This window comes from Echiichthys vipera (genome assembly GCF_963691815.1).
Source record: "Echiichthys vipera genome assembly, chromosome: 15".
NCBI classification, from domain to species: Eukaryota; Metazoa; Chordata; class Actinopteri; order Perciformes; family Trachinidae; genus Echiichthys; species Echiichthys vipera.
This window is the reverse complement of record NC_139840.1, coordinates 8,364,609-8,383,757: the sequence shown is the minus strand read 5'-3', so window position 1 is coordinate 8,383,757 and position 19,149 is coordinate 8,364,609. Positions and strand designations below refer to the sequence as shown.

General features: G+C 42.2%; 1 protein-coding gene across 1 annotated transcript in view; it reads left to right on the top strand.

The window, feature by feature from the left end:
* LOC310957783 (receptor-type tyrosine-protein phosphatase mu) overlaps nucleotides 1–18,839 on the top strand; it is a gene marked incomplete at its 5' end in the record, with an annotated part of 160,805 nt that extends 141,966 nt beyond the window's left edge. The window contains 11 exons of the mRNA XM_083928513.1: nucleotides 2,018–2,115; nucleotides 4,543–4,659; nucleotides 5,753–5,907; nucleotides 6,655–6,790; nucleotides 8,751–8,900; nucleotides 9,286–9,459; nucleotides 11,832–11,963; nucleotides 14,437–14,562; nucleotides 16,579–16,742; nucleotides 16,962–17,097; nucleotides 18,602–18,839. Of these exons, the coding sequence (XP_083784639.1) occupies nucleotides 2,018–2,115; nucleotides 4,543–4,659; nucleotides 5,753–5,907; nucleotides 6,655–6,790; nucleotides 8,751–8,900; nucleotides 9,286–9,459; nucleotides 11,832–11,963; nucleotides 14,437–14,562; nucleotides 16,579–16,742; nucleotides 16,962–17,097; nucleotides 18,602–18,655 (1,442 nt within the window). The 3' untranslated portion in view covers nucleotides 18,656–18,839. The remainder of the gene's footprint in view (nucleotides 1–2,017; nucleotides 2,116–4,542; nucleotides 4,660–5,752; nucleotides 5,908–6,654; nucleotides 6,791–8,750; nucleotides 8,901–9,285; nucleotides 9,460–11,831; nucleotides 11,964–14,436; nucleotides 14,563–16,578; nucleotides 16,743–16,961; nucleotides 17,098–18,601) is intronic.
* Nucleotides 18,840–19,149: the final 310 nt, after the last annotated feature.

Genomic DNA, 19,149 nt, shown 5'->3' with positions numbered 1-19,149 from the left:
AGTTTTTGGACCCTCCTTCAAGGTTGAGAACCTACATTGTTTTATTTAGCCTTTCTTTAACCAGGAGTTTGTACAATCTCAACATAAACGGCACATACACTGAAAATGGTTGTGTGATGTCTGTGTGATGTCTCAGCCTGTGTCTCTGTGGCTGCATAATTTATTATGTCTCCAGGTAATTTGGGCCAACGCAGGAGAATGCACAACTGCAGACATTTGCATTCACTAATTAATTTGTCAAAAGTAATTTTTTTTCCACTTGCTTGATTAAAACTAATATTAATTATTTTAATTAACCAGAACAATAATTAAAATCCTATCAATCCATAATTATTGCTCAGTGAAGTTTTAAATATTGGAGGCATTCAATGGCTCGCTGCTCATTTATTTTGATGCTCACCAGACACGTTATGGTCTGCTTCAGTAGGAAGGTTGGTGTTGAACAGATGAGGTGTAATGGTAATGACTTTGAACACACACACACAAACACACTCAAACACACACACACACACACACACACACACACACTTTAGCCTCATCTTTAAATTTGTGATTGATTCGTACTGTCTTGTTTTCATCTGTATTTAAGTCCTCTGCTGTAGAGTAAGCACTTTGCTTTGAATCTGTTGTTGGAAGCACTATAAATAAAACCGGTGTGACAGGTTTTTCAATGCTGAATCCGAGGAGTGAAAATAGAGGGAAAATGTTCTATAAACTCCATTGTTGCCGTAGCACTGTAATGCCTCCAAATCCCCTCCGTGTATATTGTGTGTAAGTTAATCTGCAGACAGAAGCGTTACTGGCATGAGGTTAGGATCTACAAAACATGTCGCCACAGTGTGTACAAAAAAAGAGTAAAGTAAAGAATACAAACAATATATCACTAGTTTTCATTTCCAAAAACCATCTCACTGTAGGGAGATGGAAATCGGACTTCCACGCCAACGCTACACACTACCTGCCAATGCACAAAGCTATTTTTGAAAATCCTTTTTGAAAGTTTCTTAAATGTTCATTAATGGTTGTAAAATGCCCCAAGATCCAATACTCAATTCCCAATACTGTGGGAAGTCTTGACAGTGGAATTAGATGTTCACACATAGGGCGACATGGTGGTGTAGTGGTTAGCACTGTCTCCTCACAGCGAGAAGGTTCTCGGTTTGCGTCCCGGTTGGTGCATTTCTTTTTGCATGTTCTCCCCGTGTCTGCGTGGGTTTTCTCTGAGTTCTCCGGTTTCCTCCCACAATCCAAAGGCATGCACGTGTTAGGTCTCTGTGTGTCTCTATGTGCCCTGCGATAGACTGGTGTCCTTTCCAGCACCTCACGCCCGATGTCAGCTGGGATCGGCTCCAGCCGCCCGCGACCCCGACAGGGACAAGCGGTTGAAGATGAATGAATGAATGAACTATCACACATGGTTGTACAGGTGGCAACATACTCTGTTTGTGTGTCTGCATACTGTGTGTATTGATAGATGAGAACTAGAAAACATCTTGTGTTTGGATCTCACCAAATCAGGCCAGGGGCATTAATTCATGGGGCAGTGGCACCTTACATACTTCCTACCCCCTACTTCAGGCGCCCTTGCTCTCAACTACACACCTGTAAAGTTTTGACTAAAATGTATCCACAAACAGATATAAAAACATTTAGCAAAACCATCTCTGTGTTAGTTTCTTCCTACAGAAGGTGTCTCCAGGACCACATTTTGCCACAATCACACACACACACACACACACACACACACACACACACACACAGACTTACAAAGTGAGTGACAATACCAGCATCGATGTCGCGGCTGGTATAAACAGCCTAGAGTTAAAAATAATTCAGGTATAATGCACAACACGATACACAACTGAAAACTCAGAATTAGTTGATTTTGACTGGAAAAAGAAATTGCTTCTATTCTAATTAACACTTCAAAATGGGAGCAGGATCAATAGATAATGTAATAAAGAGACTATACTTTATTAACGCAAAAACACTCCTTTCCTCTCTTTCCCTCTCTAAGGGCCCATGCAGGAGACGGTCTTCGACTTCTGGAGGATGGTCTGGCAGGAGAACACTGCAGCTATTGTCATGGTGACCAACCTGGTGGAAGTGGGCAGGGTGAGTACTAATTAGATGGTCACTCTAACTGCGGATCTCAAATAAGATTACCTTGACCCCAGTTGGCCTGATTGTATCTCAAGGCAAACGGAGGCATCTTTTGTAGTGCCTTTGTGTGTGTGTGTGTGTGTGTGTGTGTGTGTGTGTGTGTGTGTGTGTGTGTGTGTGTGTGTGTGTGTGTGTGTGTGTGTGTGTGTGTGTGTGTGTGTGTGTGTGTGTGTGTGTGTGTGTGTGTGTGTGTGTGTGTGTGTGTGTGTGTGTGTGTGTGTGTGTGTGTGTGTGTGTGTGTGTGTGTGTGTGTGTGTGTGTGTGTGTGTGTCAGGTTATTGAGGCATGAGGCGCGCACGCCGCCAGCTTTTTTTTTCCCCATCTATCTGATCAGTGAGAAGTGAGAAGAAACTGATTGATGGCCTTCATTACCAGAGAGGCATCCAGGCAACTGAGTACTGTTTCATCTGAGTGGCTCTATAACAGGAGATTATACTCCGCTGTAGCTGCCAGCTCCTACCAGGAACATCCCTTAATGTTGTCCTCATTGGATAAAAGGGACCTGTTATTGAGTGGTGAGGATGGTTCATAATGTTCAAGCTATCGGTAGAGCCTTGACTTTTTTCTTATTCACTACAGTGGTCTGCCTTTAAAAAAAGGGGGTGAAAAAAACCCGAGCTCTACTTCAGTCCTAATTTGTTCCACTTAACTCACACTGTAGTTCCTCCTGGTTAGGTTATAATCAAGAGAAAATGAAGGTCTTAACGTACACTGTAATGCTTTGACTGCCAAGGGACTTTCTGCAAGAATTTTAAACACATTCCCACTAAAAAGCCCCTTGAACACAGGCACACCTTGATTTTCGCTGATGTGCATTTTTTTGTGGGGCTTAAATGAAGCAGAGCTGATAATGATTCATGGGTCCATCTCCAGGCACCTCATTAGGCCGTTCCTCTACAGTAGCTGAGCCCAGCCCGCTCCGCCCCACACCTTTTCCACACCTGCTTAGCTGCGGTGCCGTCCTCGGCGGGCCCCGGCCCCCAAACCGTCTGTTATATGATCCTTGTCCAATGGCGGGTGGTAGGCACAGTTGGTCACAGTGACGGTGGCTCCTAAGAGGGCCCCATAAAATCACTCCGCCATGTCACAGTGGGCCATCTGCTTGGCACAGTTGCTGATGAACTCTGGGAAATCCTGGCACACGCAGCCTCTGTGTCCCGCAGGTTTCACACACAGGGGCGGCGCTCAGCGTACTTTGATGTATGAGGGATTTTGTCTAGAAGGTAGTGCACTGATGTGTGCGATGAGGTGATGCTATACCTGTGCTTCTTTTCCATACACATTATCCACGTGAGTGAATGAGTTCCCCCACTCATAAGTGTGCCCACGCAAAAGAGCATCTGTGTGTACGTTGGAATAATTTCGCCCAAAGGCTAATTCCCCCAAACCAGGCGCCTGATTCAGAGTGATCTAATAACGTAATGGCTTTTGCCTAATTCAATCTGGCTGGAAGCGGAAGGTGGATTTGTGATTGTCATCGGGGATTAGTCATCAGGGGTGTCAGAGAGAGGGACCTGAAAGTCCCCCTCTGTCTGTGTCACTCCACAAACCAAAATCTCATTTCATTCCTAATCAGCGCATAGACTCCAGAAATGAAAATTGAATCTAGTTGTGGCTGATGTCACATTTATCCCTCATCAAGAAAAAAATCATTCTCTGATATACCTCCATGATCTCAGTCTCTATTACCAGCCTTACTCCTTCAGTATCAACAGTTTAATTGAACAGGGGGGGAAGATGGAGGGGTATTATTTCCAGTGGGGCGTTTTAGGTTTCTGTTGGGAAATCTGTTTCAAACAGCAGAGGGTTTATTATTTCATACCATTATTGGATTGTCATTATATCCCCTCATCCAATTGTACCACCGTAAATTTTTTTATGTTTTGTCCTATTTCTCTGCACTGGTAGTCAAAAACTTAAGGTGGACTAATCTTACACCTCCTCTCCTACACTGTCTATTCTGCTCCATGTCAGATTCTGTACAATCTACCTTTAGCCTCATTTTCACATTATCGATGTGAGAATGAAAAAGCAATAATGTGAGAATGAGCTCCCCACTGATACATAAGATTCCAATTTACAAGCAGATCCTTGACCACGGATTGAAACTAGTACGAAGCGAATCTCCTTTTGACTTCAAAGAAATGCTTCAGAAACTGAAATATCAGGTGGCCAGTGTGAGTTGTAGATTTTATGTGATAATTTAAAAGTGTGTGTGTGTGTGTGTGTGTGTGTGTGTGTGTGTGTGTGTGTGTGTGTGTGTGTGTGTGTGCGTGTGCGTGTGCGTGTGCGTGCGCATGCGTAAATTAGCATACACTATCGTGTGCATGTGGTTATAAAACTTGCTTTTAAGAAAAGACTTGCTTTTGTCGCTCTCAGGTGAAGTGCTGTAAGTACTGGCCCGATGACACTGAGATCTACAGAGACATCAAGGTGACGCTGATAGAGACTGAGCTGCTGTCAGAGTACGTCATCAGGACCTTTGCTGTCGAGAAGGTATGTTTTTAAACCTCTATTGTCCACTAAAAGATTTGAAACTTGTGCTCAATACTAGACCTCAAACTCTGGCCAGTGAACATGCCTCATAAACACTCATCTTTTCACCCTTTCTTTGCTACTGTGAATTGATTAAAAATGACTTGATTCTGTTTCGAATGTACTTTTTGTCAAAACTGTCCATCAAGATCATAGAAATACAGATTTTTGCTGCCAAATGTGTTCTCAAGGTCCTCTCTCCAGGTGTTTCATCTAGCAGCCAGCACAGTCCTGCACAATTGGCTGCAGAATCTTTGCTCTTTTTACACTTTTTATATATCACATTTCTAAAAGCCCTTATTTGAAGGGTGTTAATAGTACTTGGATTGTTTCATAAGACACACAGATTATATGAGTTTTCACCGAACATGCATGCCCCCAGAATGATATGAAAGATGATATAATGAATTATATCATAATCATAATCAATCATAATCTAATGCAGCTCACAGTAGCACAACACTATTACTAACTGTTAATTTTATCTAATTAAAGTGTTCCCAGTTGGACCCATCGAGCCCTTATCTAACCATTAGGTCGCCACTATTTAACTTTAAGTATTGATTAATTAATGTTGAAGAGCAAACAGTTAGTACTTTAGGTTACAATCACATTCTAATCGTTAAAGTGTGACTCCTTATAACCCAAAGCAACAGGCAATGAGTCCACCTATGACTTAAATGTAACTTCTAATTTACTAAAACTGCAAAAACTGCAGTTTATATGTTGAACTCACAGTGTCCAGATTACAGATGTAATATGAAATGAGAGTCCCTGCAGGGGAAAGCATGACTGACAAGGGCCTCAGTACAGTAGGTAACCAAAAAAGACTACAGCAGCCTCACACATCCAGTTTACTCTTAGATAAGGGGAATCTTTGCCCAACCCCTCCTTGGATCGGCCATGAAATGTGTGTTTGTATTCAATCCAACTCTGTATTTGCTCTAGAAGGGCCTCTCACTTCATCTGCACTCTATACCCTCTGTCTTCACACCACATCCCTGCCGTCTCCCGCTCTGCCTTGTGTGTTTAACGTGATGACTCTGTTCCTCAGAGAGGCGCTCATGAGATCCGGGAGATCCGACAGTTTCACTTCACGGGCTGGCCGGACCACGGGGTGCCCTATCACGCCACAGGTCTGCTGGGGTTTATTCGCAGAGTCAAGTCCAAGACTTTGACCAATGCTGGGCCAATGGTGGTTCACTGCAGGTTGGTGTGACTCATACCATACTTAAGTTTCTACTTTGCCAAACCAGTCAGTGTATCCTTCTGTATTCCTGTTCTATGTCCTACTATTCTCATCTCATCTCATCTTCATCCGCTTATCCGGGGTTGGGTCGAGGGGGTCCTACTTGTCTCCAAAGTTTTATTTAGTCCATTGTTTGAAAATCTGCAGTTCTCATTGTTGTGGAGAGTAGACAGTATTTTTGAGACCAACCAGAATGTAAAGAGGAATATAAAAAGAAATTACAACGGTATTTCTTCAGACATTAGTGACATTTGATTATTTGTTATGTCTTCCAAAATTATAAAAAGAACAAACATATTTTCTCAATTGCCTCTAGTGGTATAGAGCCATGCAGACAGAATGGGTTTGAGATCTGTCAGGTCTATCAGAACTATCTCAAGCAAATTCAAATTCTATTTATTATATGTTATTTCATCTTCTTAAAATCACACACTGATGCTATAAATTCTCTGCAAAGGAAAAACAAAACTATCTATGTAGTCAGATACCAGTAGAGATAAGTTAGAAATAGATTTTTTTTTGTGAACTAACCCTTTAAATGATGGCTATTAAAATAAAAATAACAAAAAGACAATAGGAAACCCCAACTGGACATATTTCATATTAAATGTTGCTATACTTTGAACTTTAGGTGTCCTACTCTTATGGATAAAAACTGTGCATTCTATTGCACCCCTGAGGTTTCCAATCCATGTGTTTTCCTGCAGTGCCGGGGCAGGACGGACAGGCTGCTTCATCGTCATCGACATCATGCTGGACATGGCGGAGAGAGAGGGTGTTGTGGACATATACAACTGTGTGAGAGAACTTCGCTCACGGAGGGTCAACATGGTCCAGACTGAGGTACGGTAAATCTGGTCCCACAATGGCCTCAGCACAGCCGTCCACTGAGACTCATGAGTGAAAGGAAGAGTGAGAAAGCAGCTTGACAGGCTGTTGCCATCAAATACGGATTAACTAGTATCTGCGAGTAATTCTTAGCATAAGCCCCACTTCTCTGATATTCCAGAAAAAATGCTCAGAATTAATAGCAAAGAAAGGAGCTATTTTATGAAAACATGAATTGTTTTCAGGAAAAATAAATCATCGTGTCTGACATTTATTAATCAATAAATCTACAGGATAAGCAATCCAGTCTGTGAAGATTGTTAGCCATTTTGCCAGTGACTGATGCCCATTATCTTTTGAAATGCAGCATAATTCGTTTACATTTCTTTGCTGTCAAGGGCCAGTTCAAGTGTTGCATTTTTCAATCAGTAGGCACACAGTTCATGTAAATAAACGATCCAAATAATAGTTGACCTCTAATAAGTGATGAGTGTAGGCTGTCTAAGTGCTCTTGAGTGCTTGTTTTAACCTGCTTGAAATATCAGATAAATAGTGTTTCTATTTACCGCAGATGTATTTATGACTACAATTTTACATTTTATATGATCATTCCTCACTAAAGACATTTATTGAAGTGCACACCCTAACTATTTCCCAGGATGCTAGACAATAAGTGCTTGGCAATAATAAAATGGTTTAGAGGCTTGTAACTGAGAGCATTTAGCTCATATTGATGGCTGAAAACATCCCTGGCTCATCATCCAGCTTTAGGCCAGTGTGGAATACCAAAAGGACTTTTGCGCTTTCCTGAACACCGGCCATCTGGAGGTGTCCATAGTCTCGCTGGATGCATCATTTCACCGTAATTCCCTTTAAATCACAGGCGTCATTGGACTTAATGGGCAAATGTTTCATCGTTGACGTCTGAATTGGGATTTGAATAACTGGAGACCAAATGTTGTTCACCCTGAGTCACTCTCCTCAAGTTCAGTGACCTTCAGAGTGTGTGTATATGTGTGTTTTCCCTCGCAGGTGTTCAGGCTCGTTGGCATGGCTCCTAAGCCTGCGGCCAGACTCCAACTCTCCGATGTGGTTTAATCTGTCCGCGGAAATGAAACGCCTTCATGCTTCTGCTGCTGTTGTTGTTGTTGTTTTTGGTGTTTATAGTTTAAGCGCTCAGATAAGATCCATTCTGTGGATCCTGGTTTGAGCGTCGTGTTGCCCGACCCGCTGACCCAAGCGGGAGCTAGTCAAACTCTCAGGTCAGCAGTTTACATTCTGCACTAGACTTAACAAATGGGAACACATGTTTCTCCATAAATCTGTAAATCAGTGACCCCTGTGCATGTGTGCGGATTTTGGTCCAAAGTGACAAGGGGGTGTCAGCTGAAAATGTCACTTCAGAATAGATTTGCATCAAGCCTCAAGCTGTGTCACTGTGCCGACTGCTTGACTGACTGATGTGAGGAGGAGGCAATGTATCGCGATTTCCAGTTTTGTTTTACATGAAGTTGTGGACAGCAGGGGCTGTTTTGTTGTTAAGACGTCAACCTTGTTCATGCCTTGATAATGGCAATAATGACGAAGTTTCAGCCTGGGTGAGGTTTGACAGGGACATGAGAAACCCTAAAGAAGTCACAGAATTGAAAAACATTCAAAGGTTTCTAAAATGTCATGGAATTTTGAGTTTTATAACATAATCAAATCAGCTCTATAAAAAAATGTGGAAAATATGCAAAAATATGTAATGTAACCTTTGAACACAGACAATGACAAATATTAGTCATAGAAACTGCCTTAGGGGTAAAGAATAATCATGGTAAGGTCGTGGAAAGGTCATTGGATTCTTCTAGCAGCAAATTGCAGATGAACAGCGGCTTGTGCATTTCTGTCGCTGCTGCCGGTAAAAATAAAATCAGATTTCACGAGTCTTAGAAGTCTGATAGCTCCGCAATGAGGATGCTGTTTTTTGCAGGAGCAGTATGTCTTCATCCATGACGCCATCTTGGAGGCATGTCTCTGCGGCGACACCACCATTCCTGCCAGCCAGCTCCGCTCTGTATACTACGACATGAACCGCCTGGACCCGCAGACCAACTCCAGCCCCATTAAAGAGGAGTTTAGGGTGAGTTTTATACATAATAAGGCACTGTATGCAAATCCCTATTAAAGCATTATCTCAAGTGCAGGATAACTTAAAAACGACAGTAAACATCTTGTCTGATGAATGGTGCAGTCCCCCTCTGGGCCAATCAGTGCCAAATATATCCCCTTGTTTTAATCTGTAATAGTAGCACCCCTCCTTGGACCAATCAGTGTTATATTAGATGCATCGCCCCCTAAAGTTTCATCACAGTCACATCGGGGGAATAAGAGCTATCGCTAATGTAACCTATTAAATAATTGCATTGCCAATTACCATATTGGGAGGTAATTAGCACACTCAAGACCCAAGTGCCTACCTTCCTGCATCGGCATGACAGTGTGTAATTGTGCTTTAACCCTGACAGACTCTGAATATGGTGACCCCCACACTGCGGGTGGAGGACTGCAGCATCGCCCTACTGCCCAGGAACCATGAGAAGAACCGCTGCATGGACGTACTTCCTCCAGACCGCTGCCTCCCCTTCCTGATCACCATTGACGGGGAGAGCTCCAATTACATTAACGCTGCGCTCATGGATGTAAGAGTCGATAGCAGTCAAGAGCGTTTCACACTTTAGGAATATTCACTATACAGAGAAATTAGTGATAATGACAAAAAAAATTGTAATATATGTAATAGGCATGATGCCCACCCACCCCAAAAGAGAAGGCAGTCACAAATTGAATTGTATTATGCTAGGTGGTCTTATGCAAGATGGACAGTTAAAAAGACATATATGGAGAGAATATGTATAAAGTTCATGAATAACTGGGGTCACATTTATGTTACAAAATCAAGGACTCAAGTCTAATTTTTACTAGGTACATTAAAAGTATATGACAAAGACGATTAACAGTTGAGTTGTGGTTCAGAATTTCAAAGTTTGACCTTGAAAACTGCACTCGACAAAATGGACTCAACTCAAGGTCCGTTTCGTAGCTTTCTGGAGGTTGTAACCACATGACATGACTGTCATGTGCAGAATGAGTTGTCATAAAATTGTTGATGTTGAAGATTCCATTATTTCTGAGCATATTAAAGGGATAGTTGAGATTTTTTTGAGATGGGGTTGTATGGGGTACTTATCCAGAGTCAGTGTGTTACCTACAGTAGTTAGCGGGCGACATGTCCCCAGTTTGGAGAAGCAGACTGGAGTACTGACACAGAAGCTAAGCATTGTACTGCTGTGGATGGGGGCAGCAGCTGAACGTGTTTGTGTCCTATAAAAAGGCACACCCAAAGAAACAAGTGAAACTGAATAAAAACGCTGTGATACACATGCCAAGCCTGGATGTGACGCTGTAACTTCCACAGAAATACACCAACAAAGGAGAAGAAGAAAGGCAGAGCCACTGTTGTGTATAGTCATAATATAAACACCAGAGACTTTCTCGCCGAATCTGGTGACTTCCAAAATCCTCATCCATCCTAGAGAGAAATCTAGCGACTGTTTCTGGTGTTTTGGACTCTGACGCACAAATCACTCTGTATTTGCTGTCGGGTGCTGCTGTGAGCATCCTCCCCCGTCCCAAAGTACTCACAGGCGGGCACTGTCTCGCTAGATTAAGCGACTTTCCAGACCTTCTTAGCAACTTATTTAAAAAAATAAGTATGCGGTTTCGCCTTCCAGATGACAACGCTACAGGGAGCGTTCTCAAATCTTCCCGATCTGGGACCTGGTTACAGAAAATACCGTTTTCAGGCTCCGATAACACCGGCTGTGTGTGGATGGTCGGCCAAAATGATACTTAAGTTGTGCGGTAACAGAAAAATGCGTTGGGTGGATGGGACCTTAAGCCTACTCTATATTTAGACTGTTTTTACAGCTTTACCTTGCCGTCAGACAGCACTTTCTGACAGGGAATTGAAGCTGTTATATTCATCTATGCTCTCGTCAAAGTGATCCGACTCTTTTGACAAAACAGTCATTTTAACTCGCAGAACACAGTTGTTGTGGTCTACCGCTGCCTCTATTGGTAAGTTTGTTTGTTGTTGTGTGACTTTTGTGTTTCAGACTATTAGTTTGGATTCGCTAAATTCACACAGTAACACAAACCAACCGATCAAGGCCGCAATACACCAGCTTAATGCCTTAGATTCTGTGTCCGGACTCCAGTCTGCTTTTCCAAACAGGGGGCCTGCCGACCTCCAACTACTGTAGTAGATACACTGAATATGGATAAGTACCTCATACAACCCCACTTCAAAAAACCTGAACAAACCCTTCAAGGACTTCTTGTCCCTTTTAGCTTAAAAGGTAAAATTCTACGTTTATTTTGGACTTTGGAATCGGTCTGAATTCAAACAGGTCTGAATTGAACAGTGACAAAGATCATGCGACATGATCGAAAGCTTTGAAATAAAAATGTTCAAATGACATACCTTGAACTACCCTTGGACTGTCATATTGTAGACGTGCTTGAGACTCGACTTGACTGGACTTAAATTAATAGCTGTGTTATCCATCCCAAAAAGTAAAATGCCCCGCAGGACAACACAAAATAAACCCTAAATGCAATGTATAGCAATTTCCAAGTGTTAAATGTATTCAGGGTGGCCCTTACAAAGAACACCTTGACAAAGTTTATGTCCAGTGATGGACTTTTTGGCTCTTGTCTGGATTGAGCAGGTGACCTTTCAGTTGCAGGATCCTCTCAGTCACCACTGGGCTAGCCAGAAACCACATTAAAAGTGGAGCGTCCTAATATAGTCTCCCTGGACATGGAATCTCCATTAGAAAACAGCACTCAGCGCCAGGCAGGTCAAAGGGTGGAGGTCATTTTAAAATGGTTATTGGTTTATTCTTTGTAAATTGTCATCTTATGTCCTATATAATATGCATGAGGTGTATTTGGCAACAGTTTCTCAAATCTTTCCTTTGCTTTTTTTTCTTCCTCTATTTCCCTCCAGAGTTACAAGCAGCCTTCCGCATTCATAGTGACCCAGCACCCATTGCCAAACACAGTGAAGGACTTCTGGAGATTGGTGCTGGATTACCACTGCACATCCATAGTAATGCTGAACGATGTCGACCCAGCCCAGGTAAACCCGACCTGATGCGTGTACATAAACACACTTACACCCACGTATGACACACAAAATCATCCTTGGGGGATATTGTGAGAAGCGCACTGACAAACAGATGAAGCCCTTCCTTTCATCAGAAGTCTGTATCTAATAAAGTCACACCAAAGGACAGCGTGGGAACTGGAGAGAGATTGCTTTTTTTTGTTTTGTTTTCTTCCAGTATGGACCCAGGGAAAAACAAGCAGGGAAAGTGTCTGTGCTGCGAAACACATACAGTATATGTTTGAAATGAGGTAGATGCTGCGGAGTGGAAGAGGACTTGCCATGAAAGCGCGGGTAGACGGAGAGACAGGCCTGTGGAAGAGACGATCCAGATTTCTCAGCCTGAGGCTCTGTCATAACACCCCGGGATCAAAGCCTGAAGCCAGGCTTGCTCTCCCCATCCAAATCCCCCTTCCCTAGGTGACTGACTGACTGACTGGCTGGATAGAAAAGGCCTTTCATTCAATATTCTCACTGTAGCCAGTCAGCCTGCCAGCCAAAGAAACAGCACAGGTGGGAAGGGAGGAAGGGGAGGCAGGCGTAGATGGAGACGAGGGAGGTGGAGGTTTACAATCTTCTCCATCAGCATCTTTGTTTTGCATCTGTTGAATTTGTCAGATTTTGACAGGCTCTCAAAGAAAGCCAGAAAGTGGTGCTCTCGCTGCCACACAGACTGTAAATGTGTTTTGGGTTTTTTGTGCACCAGAGAAAGAAAATAGTTGCACGTCCATTTATGTGCGTGTACTCGGGCCCTTTATTTGCATTCTTCTCAGGTAGCCTCTTTTCTCCCTTGTTTGTTCATGACTCTGCATGTAGGCACGTCTGTCTGTGCAGAATCTGCCCATCTGTGCGTGTACACTTCCACTCATCTGATTTAGTGCTGTGAGGCCAACGGTGCGCTCGGCAGGTGCATCTTCTTAACTGGGCTTTCTTTCCTGAGGAGCGGAAATAGGGGAGATTTTTCAGCTCTTACGATTCTATCCCAGGGGTTTATTTCTCCTGCTGCACTTTTCAGCATTGGTGTAAGAGCAGTCAATAACACCATCAATAACTGCTTCTTAATGCTTTTACCTAGGGCTATAACTATGGAGTATGTTTTTGTTTGTTTTACATGAATCTGTTGATTGCTTCTTCCAATGATTTACCGATCATATACTTATAGGGACAAATACACATCAGTTACCCAAAGCCCAAGGTAGCATCTTCAGGTTTTGTCCGTCCAACAACACGTTTATAGGCAAAAGTATTTGGTTTACAACGATGTAAAACAGAGAAAAGTGGCCAATCCTCATTTTTCAAAAGCTGAAACTAGATTCATTGGGTGGCCTTTTGCTTGATAAACGCCTTTTGATTGTCAGCTTGAGGTGTTCGTACCCCAGAGAATGCTGCAGCAATCGCCTGGGGTACATGGAAAGATCGTAGAGTGGCTCAACAAATTTGAAAAACTAGAAAATAGAAATCATGATTTAAATAAAAAATAGATATCCACATATTGTGTGCGCTGTAAAATCTGAACACCATGTGTGAAAAATAGTTTGCAAACGAAGAAAAGTCTAAGCAGTAATCTAACAGTAATGAATGAAAGGTTAAGATGGATAGCTAAGGCATAAGCAGCTGATAGAGTTGCACCTGCAACAGTTTAAAGAGATAGCAATTGGATAAATGGTGGCTTAATGGTGATTCAACTACAAATATTAAATCAATGGTTAGAACAGATGAATAAGCAGTGAAGGGTTTTCTAAAAGATAATGGATAAATTCACCTCTTATTGTCGATTCAATCTATCGATCAAGCATCTTTTGATAAACATATCTTTTGGTTACATTTTTTTTTCCCCTGCGAGCCGATTTTCAAATTTCCTCTCAGCCCGAAACATAAGTTTAAAAAATAGTGTGTTTTATTTATTTTTTTCCTTTAAAGAAAGATAGAAAGTGTGTGTGTGTGTGGGGGGGGGGGGGGGGGGGGCCTCAGTGGAAATGAGAACAATTATTCAAGGTTTTTCAGGAATTTGTTTGAATTGTTGAACAAAGGGCCAGTTGATTAGGAGAACACTCGTACTTGGAGCCCAGCTGTGTTTACGGTTTGCTCTGTCAAAAATATACGCTGCATATTCTCCTGTGAAAAAGCCATTCATCCTATTTTAAAAAAGAAGGAACACATTGAATTCGTTCACCTCCTTCTCTCTACGTCTTCTCCTCAAACTTTGTAATCTCACATAAGCCTCTTTTGCAGCTGTGTGTGAGGAGTTGACATCAGTGTCACTAGCTTTAGGTATAATTAGGATACCGAAACTAATGAATCCTCTTCCATTTTCTTTGTTTTTCTTGTGTGTTTTTCTTTGTTTCGTCTGTATGTGCCTATGTGTGTGTGTATGTGTGTGTGCTGGTGTACCTGCATTTCTGTGTGTGTGAATGTATGTGTGTGTGTACGTGCCTATTTTGTTTAGTTGTGCCCACAGTACTGGCCAGAAAACGGAGTCCACCGCCACGGACCCATCCAGGTAGAGTTCGTCTCTGCTGACTTGGAGGAGGACATCATCAGCAGAATATTTCGGATCTACAACGCAGCACGGGTACGGTGACACGGGAGGGTCACGCTTCAAAAGCGGAAAACATTTGTCTAGGGGAAAAGATGATGCTGTTTTTTCTGCTCTGCTGCCCGTTTTTTGTAACTTTTCTAACTTTTTTTGTCTTCTCCGTGGTGATCACAACAGTCAATTTATTCCGCGATCGCACACCCCACACGTCCCACTCATACGCCAGCCTGTCCATTCAAGCTGTGCTGAGGCATTCATTCTGTTCTTTACCATGCCACTGCACCAGTGATCGGACCGAGGTGTGATCGCATCGAGTCACAGTCACGTCTTTTTGACTGTTTAAGACATTTTTCACATGTAGTTTTAAAGGAAGAAGTCAAACTGACCATCGAAATTACAAAAAAAACCACAATCACTTACACTGAGTGTTATCTAGACATGTAAATAGTTTGGGTTTTGGATTCAATTTCATCCTTCCTGACCGCCAGAGCCAGAGGCAGTGTTAAGCCAGAGGGTACTTTTTGTATTATTTGTAATATATGAGGGACTTAGAAATATATTTTTCGACACCAAACTAAATCTATTTTTCTGACTTTTCTCTGGTAAGCCCCCAAGAAGTATTCAAATGAAACAATTTAAGTAGAAGATTGACTTTTTTATACAGCTCACAACATATTGAGCCTGTGTCAAGGGGTCACATGTAGACATGCTTGGTTTTAAGTGGACATAAGCCAAAGAGGAGGGACCTAGTGCTCGACATCAGTGGGCTATTTGTGACCCCTAATCTCAGGTGAAGACCCCAGTGTGGACTTGATTGGTGAGCAGCTCAATCAAAGATTAATATGATAATGATTAAATTATGTTTTTCCTTCAGATAGTTTCATTTGAATATGTATTCAGTATTTTACAAGAAAATACCCCGGTCCACATGTCAAAGTGTCCTTGGGCAAGACACTGAACCCCGAATTGCTCCCCGTGCTGCGCATGGGTGTGTAAATGTGGTGTGAATGGTCAGATTAGATTAGATGGTATGTAGATGTCCACTGCCATCAGTGTGAATGTCTGTGTGAATGGGTGAATGTGACAAACACTGTGAAAGCGCCTTGAGTAGTCAGAAGATTAGAAAGGCGCTATATAAGTACAAGCCCATTTACCATTTAACATAAGTTTGTGTTAAAGAAATAAATTCTCCCTTATCCTTTTACTCTCCCTGTGACTGCTCAGCTTGTTCTTGTTTCCCTTGGTACGGGTCACATATGGCCCCCAGACTGGGAACCACTGCTCTAGATAATTCACAGACCTTGCTGTTAACACTTTTTATTGGCACTTTTATCATAATGAAAAAAATAAGTCTCTATGAAAGCTGTTGACAGCGTGTTGATCGTACAGACCAACACACACACACTGATTATGGAAAGACAAGTTGTCAATCAAGCTTTTAAATTTCCTATTTTAATTTTGTGAACATCACACACCACGAAGAAGAAATTAGAAGAAATCTCAGACACATAACTTTTCCAAATAAAACAAAAACAATCTGCATGGTTAGATACCACCCTTTATATTTTGAGCTACCTGACATCACTGCACAGAAAGGGTCCTGACCCGTGCCAGCGTCACCTGTAGTCACCTGCGTAAGCTCCTTACCCCTACAGCCTGTCCACGGTTGTCACCAATCACTCCTCACATGAACGTGTTATACCAGCGTCTCGCCGGCAGAGGCACAAACACCGTGTTAAGTTGATATAATCACACATGATCTCTGACAAGTGTTATTGATCGATATGTGTGAGGGTAATTCAGAGTGTCTGCAGCTCAGATCCTAACTCTCCGTTTCCAGCTGTGGCTGTGCTCATCCATCAACCCGTCTATCAGCGCATTCATCTCCTCGCCCATGACTCCTCGCCCACCTTATCCATCTCTTGTCCTATTTGTCGCCATGGAGGCTTAGCTGTATCTTTACAGTCTGACTGCATCTTTGCAGCGATTAACCCCTCCCCCTACTGTGTGTGTGTGTTAACCTGGGATAACCGGTGTGTCCTTCCCCTCCAGCCTCAGGACGGATACCGGATGGTGCAGCAGTTCCAGTTCCTGGGCTGGCCCATGTACAGAGACACGCCCATGTCCAAACGCTCCTTCCTCAAGCTGATCCGACAGGTGGACAAGTGGCAGGAAGAGTACGACGGGGGCGAGGGACGCACTGTGGTACACTGTCTGTAAGTTATCACAACACTCAGTGCAGAAGGAAGTTCAGTCACTGTGCCATTAAAAATGAAACATCTCCACCTACTGACTGAAGAGCTTTACTGCATCCAACAGGAGACACTTCACCCCTTTGTCTGCTTACTGTCAACCTTAACTTTTCCGTATTGAACTAAACTGGACTTAAATGCTGTTTCATTTCCTAATGCTTGGCTCCTTTGTGACAACTCCAGGAATGGAGGTGGCCGAAGTGGGACATTCTGTGCCATCAGCATTGTGTGTGAGATGCTTCAACATCAGCGCTCGGTGGATGTTTTCCACGCCGTCAAAACACTAAGGAACAATAAACCCAACATGGTGGACCTACTGGTGAGGAGCATCGCAGCAGCACATTTGTCAGAACTGTTAGTTTATTATAACCTCACAAAATACCAGATGGTATTCAAAGAAGGTGCTCCGGCACATAAAGGATAAACGTAAACTACATGAAGTATGTCACAAGAAACAGATTAAGAAAGGAAAAATACTGAAACATCCAGACTTTTAGTCCCTAGTTTGGTTAAAGCTCCAAAAATGCTGAATCTTATATTTCCCCATAATGTAACCTACAATCTTCTCATTAGACTCTCTATGCCTTTTAAACGGCCACCTCCTATGAGTAGTACTTCCTGGGGCGATTTCATTGACCTTCATGTGTAAAATTGGTGGACTGAAGTATTAATTAAGTAGTATCTTGATTGCACTTTCTTTCTTATTCTGACTTTATATGTACCTATATCGAGATATTGTTAATCATAATAGTTTCACAGAAAGTAAAGTCCACAGAAGATGAATCAATTCATAGAAATATTGACAAAGTCTTATTTAAACTGTATTTTATATTTGTGTGGCTTTTATTCCCTTCAGATTATCTAAGGTATTGGTAAAGAAAGAAATGTTGCCCAGAAATTGCATTGAAAATATCTTATGAATATATCAGATATCAACAGGTATCTTAAAAAGCTATTTGCGCGTTTTTTCCTTTATACTAATGTTTAGTCAATGTAATTCATTTTTTTCCTATAACAATCTTTTTCATTAGTCTGGATTATCACTTTTTTGGGCCTCGGATCCCCATAAATGATTCACAGTAGTGCATAATTATATAATATAATATTAATAATAATTGTGGCGTATTGACAGCAGTTTACAGCAGTTTTTTCCGACCGTAACATTCATTTGGCCAAAGCCCACAGACAGATCCGATCAAGTAGTGAAAGTCATTGCATGTAACATTTAGCATGTGTTTGTATGTGTTCATCAACCACTACAACAGATGTAGTTTTGACCATTTCAGAGGCTATCGCTCCTTTTTTTGGACAAACTTCACTGTGACTTCTTTTGAATTACATTTTGAATAAGGGGGGCCTTAAAAAAGTGTGTCCAATGGTGCAATACAAATGTGTTTAGTATAAGGTTAAGTGATTCCATTGCCGTTTTAAGACTTTTTAATTATATTTTGATGATTATCGGGATATTGTGATTATTTTGGCCAGAATAACTGTGACATGAAATTTACATATTGTCCCATGCCTACGGTAATATTTAGGCACGATGTCATAAAGCACAATACAAACGGCGGCTGACACCTAATACGAGCCCTGTCTTGAAGATGTTTCCTTTGTCAGATCTGGTTTTAAAACCTTCATTATTTCACATCCTATCTTGTTGACATGGTGCATATTCCTAAATGACTAAGTGCTTCATAGTGCCAGTGTACTTTCGGACCCTAATAGGGGCCCAGCTGCTCTTTTTTTGTCCCCAGGGCCCCCTAGCGGGTTGATCCGGCCATTTTCATCTCTAATGTTGTCGTCTGTTTCCTCTTGTCTCATAGGACCAGTACAAGTTTTGCTATGAAGTAGCACTGGAGTACTTGAACTCTGGGTAGCTCGGAGCTACTGAACGCACCAGAGACTTAAAGGTTGGGACGTTACAGAAGACTGCATCTCACGTGTGCATTGTGCTAAGTGTGCGTGTGTGATACCGACCAAAACGGGAGTGAGGTACACACACAACCATACGTGCAGCTCCTTTGACCAGCTCTCTTCTTCTTCTAGTTGGTCTAGATGGGGACAGGTAACAGAGTTGTACAGTGTTAAATATCGCAGCCTGTTTCTGTTAGTACCGGCTAAGAAAGCCAGCAGGAGCACAATGGATTTTTCTTTTTTTTTCCTTTCTGCAGCGAGTCGCCTCCTCTTTCTCTCTGCCTCTATCTCTCTCAGCCGCCTGTAGTCCTGTGGTTGTTGCCTTGATCCTTATTGGACGATGAGCATTAAATACTCTGCAGTTTTCCGTGGAATGCGATACGCTGTACATAATGTCAATGTGTTCCTTTTGTTCTCTCTGATTTCTGTTTTTTTTTGGGTTGTTTTTTTTTTTGCT